The 14,690-nt window shown below is 43.1% G+C and overlaps 1 protein-coding gene across 10 annotated transcripts in view; it reads left to right on the top strand.

The window, feature by feature from the left end:
* Positions 1 to 14,690, top strand: part of RBFOX1 (RNA binding fox-1 homolog 1) — a 1,090,293-nt gene that overhangs the window by 890,256 nt on the left and 185,347 nt on the right. The window contains exon 1 of one of the 10 annotated variants that reach the window (XM_065891837.1): positions 11,171 to 11,203. The exons of the other annotated variants lie outside the window; for them this stretch is intronic. Coding sequence (XP_065747909.1) covers positions 11,171 to 11,203 — 33 coding nt within the window. Of the gene's footprint in view, positions 1 to 11,170; positions 11,204 to 14,690 lie in introns of those variants that run through there. 10 annotated transcript variants of the gene reach the window in all.

Here is a 14,690-nt window from a genome sequence, read left to right as displayed (position 1 = left end):
CACCTATATAACCTGTTTTCTGTGTTCCTTTATTCCCTGAAGCTTGTCTCCCTGCTTTTCCTCTGTCTAGGATTTCCACCTAACTCGCTCCAACTTCTCCTTTAAGACTCATCTCGACCATCACATCCTTCAAGAAGCATTTGCTACACCTTCCATCTCTGAATTGGGACGCTTCCTCTCTGGCTCCCATAATAATTTGCACTTAGACTTATAAAATCCATGAAACTTGCATTGATCATTGATTTTCCTGCATCTATCTTTATCCATATTTAAAATCTCCGTTTGAGTGGAGACTGTTTTCTCATGCCTGAATGTATTTTACATTCATGCAAAAATAAATGCGATTCGGAGGAGACCCAGGGGCAAGGCACACTGAATGAAAGTGTCCTTATGCATCTCTCTGTACCTAAATCATAGGCAAGAAATACATCCTGAGTGATTGAATGAATGAATGAAAGCAAGACATCCTACCACATGTCTGTGAGGTTTAAGACAGAACTAGGTCCCTTCTGGTCAAATCCAGTGGATAACCTTGCAGAACAAGATCTAACTCAGAATGTCTGCTCATGCTTTAAGCATCCTGCATACTGGAGCATGTTCAAGGTTCTTCCCTGACCTCACACACAGCGAATGCCTGAGCTCTGTAGGCTATTTGTAGAAAGTTTATTTCATCTTTGCAGAAAGCTGCCCAGTATAAATATTAGTCAGTTGATTTCACACAGAGTTAAAACAAGCTTTTAAAAGCCTTTTACCTCTCCTGTCCCCAAATAGGTACTTTAGACAGATTCTCAAGGGCCTTGGAAGCTTTGTCAGATTCGGTAAAGTGAAAGTTATGTTCTGTTCAGAAGCGGCCTTCTGTGAAGGCTGTCTTGGGGTTGATGCTGAAATTGTACAGAAAGGGTCAGGGAAAGTGAAGGATTTTAACATGACATAGATTGGGTGAGGGTTGGTGTGGGAATCGCGATTCTGTCTTCTGGAGTCATACCTCAACGAGGCCACTTGTGAAGCTGTTTCCCTTTGGTGCCAAGATGGTAACTTGATACTGTGAAGCAGCAAGGGCTTCACATTTCAATGGTCTGAGGTCAGTCCCAGATCTGCCCATCAGTTAGTCAGCGATAAACATGAATCCAACCCAGTTCTATGAGCCCTGAAACAATGGTATCATCAGCACGGTCCAGCAGAAATATAATGAGGACCACAGATACGAGCTACGGATGAACTTTTTTTTTTGTAATTCTGGTAGCCACATTAAACAAAGTAAAAAGAAACAGGTAAATTTAATTTCAACATTTTATTCAACCCAGTATGTCTCAACCCATAACCAAAAATGTTTTATTTAATCCGGTATCTCCAAAGTGTTATCATTTTCAACCTGGACTCAAAATAAAACTATTAAATAGATATTTTGCCTACTTTTCCTTGTACCGTGTCTCTGAAATCCAGTGTGCATTTTGCACCTACGGCACACCTCATGTCAGACTAATCACACTTCGGCTGCTCAGTGACCACGCATGGCTAACGGCCATCACATTAGGACAGCTCGGGGTTGTGGGGAACCACAGTGCCTGGACAAATCTCTCAAGTTCTTAAACTTCTCCAACTCGGATTCCAAGATCTGCTTCCCAGAGATCAGATGAGACTGCATGAAAATCATTATGTGCCCAACTTCCTTCTCCTGAGTATAAAGAATGGAATAAGAGGACAAGATATTACATCATTTTTAGCTGGTTTACTTGGTCGTTGTATTTCTCTCACTGAACCTCAAGCTGCATGAGGTAGGCAGTGACATCATTTAACACTGGGTCTCCAGGGACTAGTGTTAGTATACTAGTATTAGTACACTAGGACGTGACTAGGTGTATTCATTTCCTAGGGCTCCCGTAACAAAGTACCACAAACTGAAAGGCTTCAGCAACAGAAATGTATTGTCTCAGAGTTCTGGAGACCAGAAGTCCAAGACCAAGGTGTCAGCAGGGTTGGTTCCTTCTGAAGGCTGTGAGGATGGATCTGTCCCATGCCTCTCTCCTAGCTTCTGGTGGTTTTCTGGCTATCTTTGGTGTTCCTCGGCTGTAGAAGCATCACCTTAATCTCCTCCTTCATCTTCACGTGGTGTTCTCCTTGTGTGCCTGTCTATGTTCAAATTTCCCCTTTTATAAGAACAGTTATATCAGATTAGGGGCCAACCCTACTCCGGTATGACCTCGTGTTAACTAATTACATCTGCAGTGACTCCATTCCCATGTAAGGTCACATTCTGAGACAGTGGGAGCTAGAACTTCGAAAATTTGATTGGGTGGGGAGGGACACAATTCCACCTATAACAATGTGTTCAATAAACCTAAGTCAGATACATGAGTCAATAATACTTGAATGTAAGGAAAACTTTTTATCTACTTCTGGTGGGTTCCAAGAATATTCTACCCTGTCTGAAGAAGACAGGCAGGTTAAAAATCAAACAAGGAAAACCGGATGTGAAGAGGATGGATGTTGCCGATGGGCAGTTCCATTCTGCAAAAGCACGTGCTTCGCAGTTACTGTATTTGAAAATATTTAAAGCTGCTCCCCAAAGGTCTTTTGAATGAAACTTACTTAACTTCCATCAGCCTCAGTTTTCCTAGCTAAAGCTGCCTCAGAATTGTTTAGATAAATTAACATCAATGTCTTAAGTTGTACACAGAGGGATCACACAATTTATTTGGCCAGACTTACATGCTATTGGTATCTGAAATAAAATGTCTCGCCATTAGGCAAATTCTCTCTTATATACAAATAAGGCAAACTTCTTCCGTATTTTTGAAACCCCACTCTCCTCCTTGGATCCACCTTGACATTTTGCAAAAACTCTTCTTTAAGTCAGTCTAGCCCTGCTTTACTCCAAATTGTGTGATCTTCTCAGCTCAGCTTTCATGCAGGCAGATATCCTTAAAATATCACACATCCTTAGCTCCAGAAAAATAATACTTGTGCACTGATCAAACATATTGAAAAATTCAAGGTTTTCCAGTCTCCAGTGGTGATTTGGTTGAGGGCCTTGGGCTCAGAGACCTTGTGTTGGGGCAGGGCCAGTTACTGAACTTGGTTCTTCACTTAGGAAGATGGAGCTCTTTGATTTCAATCTCTCTTGACTTATCTTTTAAAAATAGTAATAACTTCGATACTGGCATTAAGCAATACTGGCTTATGCTAAGTTAGGTTGTATTGAATTTGTAAGGCCAGTAAAGTTTTATCTCCTTTTTGTTCTGATGAGAAGCTCAATTGTCATACTGTCCATGTTTATTTCTCTTTTTCTCCACATAAAAGTTTATGAAATGAGGATGGAGGAAACCTAGAAATGCGTCATGCAATCAAGTCTATTGATATAGCTAGACTTGTTGGGTCATATGGGTGGAAAACTTAGGAAGCAGTTTGGTGCAATGGAAATATATGTAGAGTTCAAATCCCAGCTAAAACGTTTATTCACTGCCTGAACTTGAGCATATCACTGAGTTACCTGACCTCAGCTTTCTCTTCTGTTAAATGGGTATAAATGGTACCCATCCTACCTACCTTCCAATGTGGTATGGAGGCTCAAACAGACCATGTTTAAAATACTCCCAGAAACCTTTACATCCTGTCATTGGCTAAGCTATTGTGATGATGGTGATGGAAAGAGTGATGAGCCTCTGTCCTATTTATTTACCTAAACTGACCACCTAACTCATCTGTTTATTTCTTCTATTTCAAGCATTTGGGTTGCTTCAAGGGAAAATGTAATGTCAAAGGGTATAGTTTAAATGATCAGATCCCTTTCTTTTCTTTTTCCTCTTTCTTCCCTTGACTAGCTTCCTCCTGGCGTATACCATCACTGCATTCACTCTTTGATTTACCCAAAACGTTTTTGAGCATCTATTCTGTGCATGCCGTTCAAATACTCCTGGGAGTGTGGTACCCAATCACACAGACTTGGGTTTCTTCCCTCAAGGGCCTTCCAATCCAGTAGCCTCTAGGTCTCTATCTCAGCCCACCCTGTGGCTCTGAAAATAACCTCACCACTTTCTTTTAGTTCTTTTTCATTGATTCTGCCACGCTGGGTATGAGCTATTTCCTCCTTCTGCAACATTAAGCTGGCCTTTCCACATATTATTTTGTCAACCTGTTTCATACCATCTGGCTATTTTCTGCTCACCTTTCAACTCTAGGTTTAGACATCAATTCTTCTGGAAAGCCCTCCTTGATAAACCATAGGGGATAGGCGAGCCTCTCATATTTCACTTCTCATGGCACATACCCCATCAACTGTACATTCCTGGTCTATTATGTGACTTCTACCAACCTATAGCTACAGAGGTTCCTGGGCTACGTGAATCCTCGTCACCACTGTAGCCCCTGAGTATAGCACAGGACCTGCCATCCAGAAGATGCCCAGTGTTTTACTGCTGGAACAATGGCATGAATATCAAGTTCTTGCCTATTTGAGTAGTTCATTGCCCTTGCTTTCTGGCAGTCTCTCCTAATTTCATTTCTTCCAAGTCCAAGTATAATTCATTTTGTGACAGCCTTTTTTTTTCTAGTTGGCAAACTATTAGAGGCTAAAACTTATGCAACGCACCACGAAAGACAAGGTCATATTTTATCATCTTTGCCTGTTGCCGTAACCAGATTAGACATCTTTCTACAAGTGAGGTGAATGCAAGCCAACAGATATTTACCAACAGATATTTATCATGTCAAACACCTGATTACAAAAAAGAGGGAAATGTTAAAGATGAATACGGCAAGTCCCTGCCTTTAAGGAGTTTACAATCTTGTGAGAGGCTGATACTGGATATACGGAAATTGGATAATTGAAAACCCAGTCAAAGGTTTGGTTCTGGAAATTCATCGTAAACTATGTGGCGGCGGCACCTAGTTTCTGTATATTAACAGTGTCATGTGTCATGTCTCCTCAAGGTCATGGGTTATCTCAGCTATGTTTAGGGTCCACCTTTGAGAAGGGACCAGAGAAGGAGAAGAAATGTTGATTCCCGTCCCTGGGATATAAACTTTCTGATGGGCAGGAAATTCAGTTTTCATAACAGGATGTGAGTGCAAATGATTCTGAATCCATTCATGTACAAGACGATGGTATCTATTTCTTGCATTGATTTGCATCTAGAATGTTTACTTTTCCCTTCACTAGAGCATTTCATTTTCTGTGACAACATTCCAGTGAAGAGAGTGTATGATTCTCTTTCTAGGAGTGTGACTTAATGCTCCCCATTCCCCCAATGTAGAGGCAGACCCTTGGTGATGCTCTTGGTGGGATGCTGTACTTAAGCAACATCCACAGTGGAGCTGGTACCTCTCTGAGCTACTTGGTGCTGGCCGTATGTACAGCGACCTCCTCTCTTACAAAAAAAAGTTGCTTTACACCAAATCTATTAATTTCCTATTTTAGAAGCAGACAGACAGAGAATCCCCTGGATAGCTATGATGGAGTAAGTAACCCAGTGATATTATCCCAAGTCATATCTGCAGGGTAACTGTAAGCAAGCTATTTAAGGGAACACAAGCCATTCTTTTCCTTTTGTGGATTTGGCTAAATGCAGTAATATTAGCAGTGGTGTAAGTCTTTGAAATTCATCTTGAATATAAATTTGATACTAATATTACCCTGGTGGTAGTGGTAAGAACTTTTTTTCCCCTTCTTTAGAAAATAGCTGGCTGTGAAAGGAGATAGATTGTGAGGGTGAAAGGCCTGCTCAGGATTGAAGGTTTCCTCCATACCCAGGAGATGAAGGATCTTTACTGAATGATGATTTACAATGCGTTATCTGTTCCTTCCCTTATGAAAAGGGTTTTTGCTAATATATATTTGCTTGGTTCAGTTGTCAATTAGTTTATCTGCCCTGCTGTCTCCACCGCCATATTTGGGACAGTGGTGGGCAGCTCCAGCTGTCACTCAGGGATAGATGGCAATGGCAATGAGGTGATGGTATTGATGCAAAAAGTGACAGCTGAACTTTCGCTGCCCTAACTTCCCCTTGTGCTTGCAGCCATGTAGAGTACTGGTCCGACAGTGTCAATTTCCTGCTTTTGACAGTTTCCTATAGTTATGTGAGAGGTTACCATTGAGCGAAACTGGATGAAGGAGACAGCAACTTTCTTGAATTTGTTTTCCAACTTCTTACTTTGGAGTCAGAATTGGATTGGTCCAGATATGAGTGTCAGCATGCACTATTGGGGCGGACTCAGATTATTTGCTTAGTGTTTCAAAGCTGCCCATTTATAAAATGAAGGTAATGATTATGTCCCCATCCTGAGGCTGCAGGGTGCATTGAAGGAGTTACATTTATACAAAATTTAGGGCAATGGAAAGCATATGTTGAGAGCCGTTCTAATTATATTCTTGTTGTTGTTAATAATGTTATGATCACCATCATCGTCATTAGCACTGTTAACCTACTTAGGTTCTGCATCTTGGGATGGCAAGAACAAGATCTCATGCCTTTTTGGTAACCTCCAACTTTGGCTGGGATACTTCAGAAAATATTTTGTGATTGAATTGTTCTACCAACCCTTACAGATATCACCCCTCATCTTAGCCAACAAAGAGGTCAGTCGTAGCATCTTTGAAAGGACTTGAGCTTTGGAGAAAGACATGGATTTGAGGGCTGCATCTGCCACTTACTAGCTTCCAGACTTTTTGCTTCTCTTTCTGTGAAATGGGTGTGATAAAAATAAGGTTAGTAAAAACATAGTTCCTGTAGAGATGAAGTTAGATAATGTATTTCAAGTGACTACCATCGTCTAATGCTTAGAATGAACTCAATGAATAACAGCTGCCCTGGCTGCTACTTTTTATTAATAATGGACAATAATAAGGCATTTACAGCTATTTCACGGACAGAGAGGTGAAGCCCTATGCTGCTTGGCTTTCCAACAAGAAATCGTTCAGTACGACGTTGGGGTGTTTCAACGGGGAAATTTTTTTCAACAGTGCAGAGCAGCATTTGATGGTTTGACCTTGTTTCTCAGGGCCCTGAGGTGCTGGGTGAGTCAGAGCATGTCTTGGTCCTAGGAGGGACAAAGGGACTAGCTTGGGAATTTTTCATGCCACAAAACATTTTGAATATGTACATGTGCGTGTTATCCTTTGAAATGTTCAGAGCAATATCTGTGAGAAAAACAGCAGAGGTTCCTGCCCTCATGAAGTTTACAGTCTAGTTGGAGACAGACCTCAAAATATATGTAATATAAAAATATACGTAATGTCAAAATCAAAATATATATCATGTCAGACTTTGACAAGGATTTTAAAGGACAAGTCAGGGCCCTCTGAGACCCTGGGGCTGCAGTGAGCAAGCTAAGAAAACCCATGTTCTTAAGTGCCTGGTGTTGTTGGCTGGGAACTTCACTTGCTCCAGAGGCTGCAGATTTTTCTGAGATAAGCACGTTTCTCTTTGGAAATATCACCTCATAAGAAACCATATCAAGGCTACTGACTAGCACAGTGCCATAAATATTTGATTGTCACTAAGTTTTAAGGAGTTGAGAAAAACAACCTCTACTGCCTTCTGTGGCTCCAAATGGAAAGTCAGGATGGAACATTTTGCAAACATGACACCTCATCATTGCAAGCCTGCCGCCTACTCGGCTGGTTTGTATATCTGGGGCTGGTGTTTGCCAGCCGCAGCAAGATGGCTCCTGGCCTCTCTCTCTCTGCTTCCTGGTTGAGGCCGGGGAAAGTGAAATGAAACATATTGCTTTCACTTGAATCTGTGAAACGGCTTCCTATTATCTTTGTTGTCTGTTTGTTTTTTGTGAATTATGGCCTCAGAGCAATTTCAGAGTTCTTTGTCCAAGAGATGCTTTTTTTTGTAAGCCAGTGTAGTTAGGAAACCAAGGTTTGTATGTTGACCTAATTGAGGTCAGATTTGAACCCATCTCCAACTGTTTAAGGATGTCTGGTGGATTTGGGTAACTAGCACTTACTGGTTGTGTGAGTGGGAGGAAGTAACCCCACCTCCCTTTTCGTGACAGTACGTACCACATTGGGTTCTTACTAAATAAAATAATTATAAACAAACAAGCAATGCTGCTTTGGTGAATTTTGTATCCTCGGTGCTGAGAGCAATGACTAGTACATAGTTAGTGCTCAAGAAAAGTGTTCTTATCATCATCACCATCATCTTCACCACCATCATGATCTCCATCCTCCACCTCACATCATCATCATCTCCATCTTCATCTTAGTACGGATTCAGTGGCAGGAATTCTTCAATAAGACTAAATCAGGTTCAAGTTCTGGTTCTGCCACTTACCTAATTTACTAACTCCCATACTGGGAAATATTTCTTCACCTGTTTGGAGCCTCAATTTTCTTACCTTTAAAAGAGACCATAATATCTATCTCTTGGGGGTGGTTGTAGGGATTAAAGTGCCTGGCACACAGTAGAATCCAACACACCTCCCCATGTGTTCTCCAGAGGAAGCACTTTGCTGGACCGGAATGGGGGCCAATTTCATCCCCACAATGGGGCATATATGCTCACAGGGCTTTCTAGATTATAAAACACATTCCTGTAGATTTTATCCCTAGAGAATCACAAGACCCTCATCGGGAAGAAGAATATATATTATGGTTTATATTAATCAATGAGGAAACGGGGTACATGGAGGTTGAATGACTTGCCAATAGTTCCACCATTATGCTCCTGGCTTTTCAACACTTGTCTCTGATTCCATAGTCACAGCACCAATAAAAGGTTAGAAGGTAACAAACAGGGAAATTACCCAGCATAGTGTTTTTTATTGTATTTATTTTACTGCAATCCATAAAAGATTTTATGTCACAACCCAATTCACCCACATAAAAGTTTCATGAAACAATTCCTTACTCTTTTCTTTTCTTTTCCAGTGTGGTATAGTTTATTTCATTTAAAGAATGTTGGTGTGATAACCCCTACATGGGTTCTACATCCCAAGGGTTTACACCTACAGTTTGAAAAACCCATAACATTTCCCCCCGAGATGGTGTATCGGGATAATCTGGGGCACTTTTACACAGTGCCCAAGCCTGGATCCCGCCCTTGGATATTTTAAGCCAGTGGGTCCGGGGTGGAGTCCTAGCATCTGGCTCTATAAGGAAACCCCAAATGACCTGATGGTCCACAGGCTAAGGAACAATGTCCTGTTACATCACTCTGATTGTTTCCACCTGAAACACTCTTCTCTATTGGGTGTTTTGACCTTTTTTTTTTTTTTTTTTTTTTTCATTTTCTCTATCACTTCCCAGAACATCCTTCACCAGGGAATTTGTCTATCTTGGTCTCATCCCTTTTGCTTTCTAGGAGAAAGTAAGACCCCCTATACTTGGGTTGAAGGACAGAAGTTTAGCTTTTCAGTTATCAGTGGGACAAGGAGCTCATGGTTCATGGGAATGACTGCTGAGTCCACATGTTGGGCAGGAGGCCTGTGAGGAAGGGGCTCTGGTCCTCTGACGATGTGGCTCTGAGAGGGGAGCTGACACATCCCTTTAAGGAACCCGAAAAGGCTACTTAATTTAATCCTGCATTAGAGGCATCCCCGGAGTGTGATTGGAAATGGAAATGTAAGGATGGCACAAATACCGTTTATCCAGATTTTTCTTTCCAACCCTGGGGAGCTGGGAATTTAAAACAAACAAACAAATCACCCAGGGGCTTCCTGAACTAGTACCACCGACAGATCAGCAGGAAAGTGGAATTCTTCCGGGCAGCCTCCTCTACCCTCACCTCCTCCTCTGTTATACAATTTAATTACAAGTTTAATCACTTCAGAAACCCCATCCATTCCCTCCAGTGTAGTGAGATGTTTCCTTTCCGAGCAGGCGTCTTGGCGATAAGCAGCTGTCCACGGGAATGGTGGATGGGACTCTTGAAACCTCTCCCTCGATGAGCCAGAAAGACATGACTAAATAAAACCTGAAGTCGTGTTGACATTTCGCTGTGGTTGTTGTAGTTTTAATAATAGAGGAGGAACAAAGTATTTGTAGCTTTAGATGAAGAGGCAGCATTTGGCATTGAAATCACTGGGGATTTTTTGTACGAGGTTTTATTTTTGCTTATTGGGAGAGAAGAAAAAAACAATGAGTTAGGGAGAGACAGAAGTTCAAGAAGACAAGGGAAAAGCAAGATGGCTCTGCTTTTCCTTCATGGCCTTGATCGCCACTGGGGTTCTGTGGTCAACTGTGGGTTCCTTTCTTGAAAGCCTGCTTCTCCTGTTGCCTGTTTGGTCCTTAGGAACAAAGATGGCTTTGGATTTCGCTCACCACGTTATTGCGTGTGATGGATGAATCTGTTTCTATAGCGCATCCTATGAGGCAGGGTGCCATGTTTGTTTCCCCGTGATTTGATTTTTTAACGTGATCTTCTCACAATTACCCTGTGAAGTCACTCATCATGCTCCCCATTAAACAGAAGCAAAAAAACTGGAGCCCAGGGCATTGCAGCAACTTGTCTGAGATCACACGGTGAGTCTGCCAAACAGCCAGGCCTCCAGATCTTCCAAACACTGGCCCATGACTATTTTAAGGTCAATTTACAATTAACCACTCAGCTTTGTTGTAAATTTATCCGCAATGTTCTCACGGTATTTTTTTTTTTTTTAATTTACCCATCACCATCTCTCTTATCTCTTTGAGCTCTGTCTTCATCCCTCTTCTGTCTCCTCCCCTGCTCCCCCCGGTGTCCCCCCCCCACCTTGAAAATATTTCAAAAATAGGATAGTCGCAAGCTTCCCAGTGGATTCCCTAACTTTGCATACCATATATTTAGTTTAGTAATGAAAAACTCCAGCTCCAGGCAGCGCAGAGGATAGCATTTCTAATGTTTTTTAAACAGCTATTAATGTAGTCGAGTGCTGTGTGGGTTTTTTTTTTTCCGTTCCTCTTCTATGTAATCATCTGCTCAGTGTATACTCTGAAACTGAGAGCAAGGGCCAGAGGAGGGGCAAGCTGTGATTGATGGGCCAGGCTCAAGGAAGGAGTCCCATCTGGGGTTGGTTTGGGGAGCAGTCAGTTGTTGAAGGGGAGGTCAGCCAGGCAGCCTCGGCGCCCCCCTTCCACACCCCCGCCGTCCCCACGTTGCACAGCGCACACACCCTGGCTCGTAATCGAGGCTTGCTTCAGGCAGATGATTTGTGGTGTGACACTAGAACAGCTGCTAAGTTTATGGAGGAGAAAGGAAGCAGGATGGTACAGCAGGTATTCTTCCCCCATTTTCTATTTTACTCGAAATTGTGATTTGAATGAAGCGGAAGCCTTTCCTTGTATTTAGTCTCTGTTATTCTCACCATGATGTGGATTCTGCTCCTTGAATCATGCCGGCGGTGGGGGGCGTGGGGGGGGGGAGGAAAGGATTTTCAGCCGAGTGAGTGTGTGTGTGTGTGTGTGTGTGTGTGTGTGTGTGTGTGTGTGCGCGTGCGCGCGCGCGGGCTTTTCTGCTTGATGGGTGGAACTGAGCTGGTCTTAGAACCAGCAGGTTAATGATGTAATTTCGCATTTTCCTTCTTGGTTTCCATGCCCCCGGGGGGCATGATGCAGTTTAGTTCTTTTCCGTCCAGCAGTGGAGGCTTTCTCTGAATATGCAATTCTTCAAGAAATATGCTGTTTCTTGCCAGAGAAGTAGAACAGACCAGGCTAAGAAACTAAAGTAAACCAAACTGTCAGCAAGACGGAAAACTGCAGGCAACGGAGAATGGATAGTTTCCTCCTGCAAATCCAAGTTGGTGGGGGGTCCCGTGGCAGGAGAGGCTGCTTTCCTAGGCGGCGCAGACAGATGTAATCAGCTGGTTTATGAGGATTGAACCATTCCTGTGCCTTTCTTCATTATAGGGGCTGTGTTTAGACCAGAAGAGGTTTGGGGTGGGGGGACAAGAAGTGGACTGGGGACAAATAGATTCCAGAAGCAAAAGGAGAAAGGATGCACCAGAAGTTTGACAGTTAGAGCTTGGAAAACACACACACACACACACACACACACACACACACACACAGAAGAGAAAGAAAAATACTTAAAAGTCCACCTTGGCAGGCACTTTTCCTCCTCGGTGAAAGTCAGTTACGGTGAAAAAAATAAATCCATTTCATGTTCTGCCACGTAAAGACTATTTTCTGCAATTGAAATGTGGTTTGCATTAGATTCTGAGCCAAAATATTTTGCCAAGTCTGATGGGCTGCCTCTCTTGGTTCATGTTTTAGTTTCCCAAAACTACTTTATTAAACCACTAAGGGCCATGCACGGGAGAAAGGTGATGTCTGAAAAGAAACCAAAAAAAAAAGCACCTCCCATTTTCTCTCTGACTCTGCCTCCTGAGAAAATTAAGGGTGTAGGATGTTCTCGTGACCAAGGAAATTCTCCTTGTATTTGAGGGACATCTCTCTGAATGCCTGCACGCAGCGGAGTCCACACACTATGCTAATGGTCAGATTACGGTATTTGTCTTAAAATAGCAATAATATCCTGGCTACTTCATGCTTCAGTAAAATATTCAAATTGGCATGGCATTTTTTTTCCTTTGGTGAATCAGACTTGGTTGCATTTTAATAATCCTTCTTCTCTCTGTAACTGGAATACAAACTACCTGTCGGGTTGTTGCAGGTAATGAGGGGTCCCCCGTTATCATCTGGCTGCTGTTGGGTTGCTGTTCTAATTGAGGTTTGGTGTATGAGGACAAAGAAGTTTCTTCTGCATTTATCCTAATGGATGTTCTTGATTTCAAGCTCCTACCCAGTTCTGCAGCAGCAACGGTGGGTTTTAAAACATAAGGTTTCGGCTTCTTTTCCCCCCTTTTGTGTATTTGGCAGCAACCCAGCAAAGTCCAGGCCCTGAAAATTCGATGCTAGGTTTGCAAAATCACTTGAAGCACTCCCTTGATAACGTGGGGCTACATGCAAAGCAGAATCACCCTCCCCATCAACTCAGAACAGCCACAAGCACCCTGACTCAGTAAATATCAGAATCTCTGTGATCGTTGCCCTTATTTAGGGAAAAGTGTGGGTGGGCATCAGAGTAGAAGAAAGAAGGCAGCTTCTGCAAATGAGGGAACGTCTAACCAGAATGCTCCAAATAACTGTTGCCTGTCACTGCCACCAGTGTGAAATTGGCTTCAGCCTTCCAGCAGGAGCTTGTTCACGTGCCCGAGATTTACCTTGACCTGGAGTGGAAAAGGGGCCCATAATGTGAATATGTTTTTCCAGAAAATCCATTTTAGCCAAGCTGAGTATCCAGGAACATCACTAGGGAGGAAAGAAAGACATCTCCGAAGCCCTTTGAAGGTGAAAAATAATTCCGTAGGAAGTACAGTGATCTTAATTAAATATTAGCTGTAATTAGCCCAAAGTGCAAATGTCGGGAATATTAATTAGGGTTCCTCTGGAATGACTGTCAGTATTAATAAGTAACCGTGTGGGGTCCCACCAACATCTGTTTGAGAACTCCAGGAATGGGAGTGCATCCCAAGTTCTATGGACTTGAATGCTACCTGGAGGTTCCCTGGCTACCATGGACATCATCTCTAAGAGGTGGGCACCCGTGGTTTGCCAGAATGGCATAAGTTTTGGTAGAGGTTGGTGGTTTGCCCTGGCTCCAGTGGTGGCCCTTGCCCTTGGCCCTTGTAGCCTCAGAGCCTTCGGAAGCCAGGCTTTGGGCTTGAGGTGGCAGAAGTTTCCCAGGCTGCTGCTCTAACACACCAAGGGTTACCCCTCGCCTCCCCCAGTCTGGCTACTGGAACCCTTGCCTCTTTGAATCAAATACCCTAGCACCTGACTTCCCCACAGGGTGTAACCTGCCACCAGGTGGAAAACAGGTCTCAGGGTCATGGTATACATGACAGAGAGCAGTTTATTTATTTAAAATTGGAAACGCATCTCCCCACCAGAGATCTTCTTTCCAGATGAGGGACACCTTGGCGTGGGATAAACCCGGGCTCTGGTTCAGCTCTTGGCTTCCCTCAGAGGTACTTGTGACTGCAACCTGGTAATATTATTTACCAGCTCTGGGCTACAGTATCCTTCACAACAAAATAAAGTGGGATCAGAGATGCAGTGCATGCAAAGCAGAGAGTCTAGACCTTGGCACTATTAACCTTTGGGCCAGATAATCCTTGGTTGTGGAGGGGGCGCCGTCCTGTACACTGTAGGATGTCTAGCTGCAGCTCTGGCTTCCACCCACTAGATGCTGGTGGTATCCCTTCCTACTCAGTTGTGACAAACAAAAGTGTCTCTGGTCATTGCCTAATGTCTCCTGGGGATCAGTCACCCTGCTTAAGGACTCCTGATGCAAAGCATGCAGCACTGTGCCTGGTGCCCACTAGGTCTGAGTGTCACTCAGTTTGTTTTCTGAGTTCTGGTTTGGAGAAGAGGATGCCTTTCAGATGGAACACAGAAGTCTGAAGCCATCATAGGTCTTCGCACAAGCCCACTTCTGCTGAGTTTGAAGCACGTGTGTATACAATGCAGAGACCTGGTGATGGAAAGCACATTCTGAAAAAGTGCTACTGCACCTTTCTTCCACCATCCTTAAGGTCTGGCTGAGCCACCCCCTCCTTGGTTTAGGTAGAAGGCACCCCCTTTCCCTCCCTACTTCACCACCAACTGTATTTCCTGCCCAAACTATCTGTGCAACAACAGCTGTTTTTTTTTTTTTTTTAACATCTTTATTGGAGTTTAATTGCTTTACACTGGTGTTAGT

The sequence above is a fragment of the Phocoena phocoena genome, chromosome 15 (assembly GCF_963924675.1).
Source record: "Phocoena phocoena chromosome 15, mPhoPho1.1, whole genome shotgun sequence".
Taxonomy (NCBI): Eukaryota; Metazoa; Chordata; class Mammalia; order Artiodactyla; family Phocoenidae; genus Phocoena; species Phocoena phocoena.
Note: the sequence above shows the minus strand (reverse complement) of the source record. Positions and strands in the feature narration are given on the sequence as shown.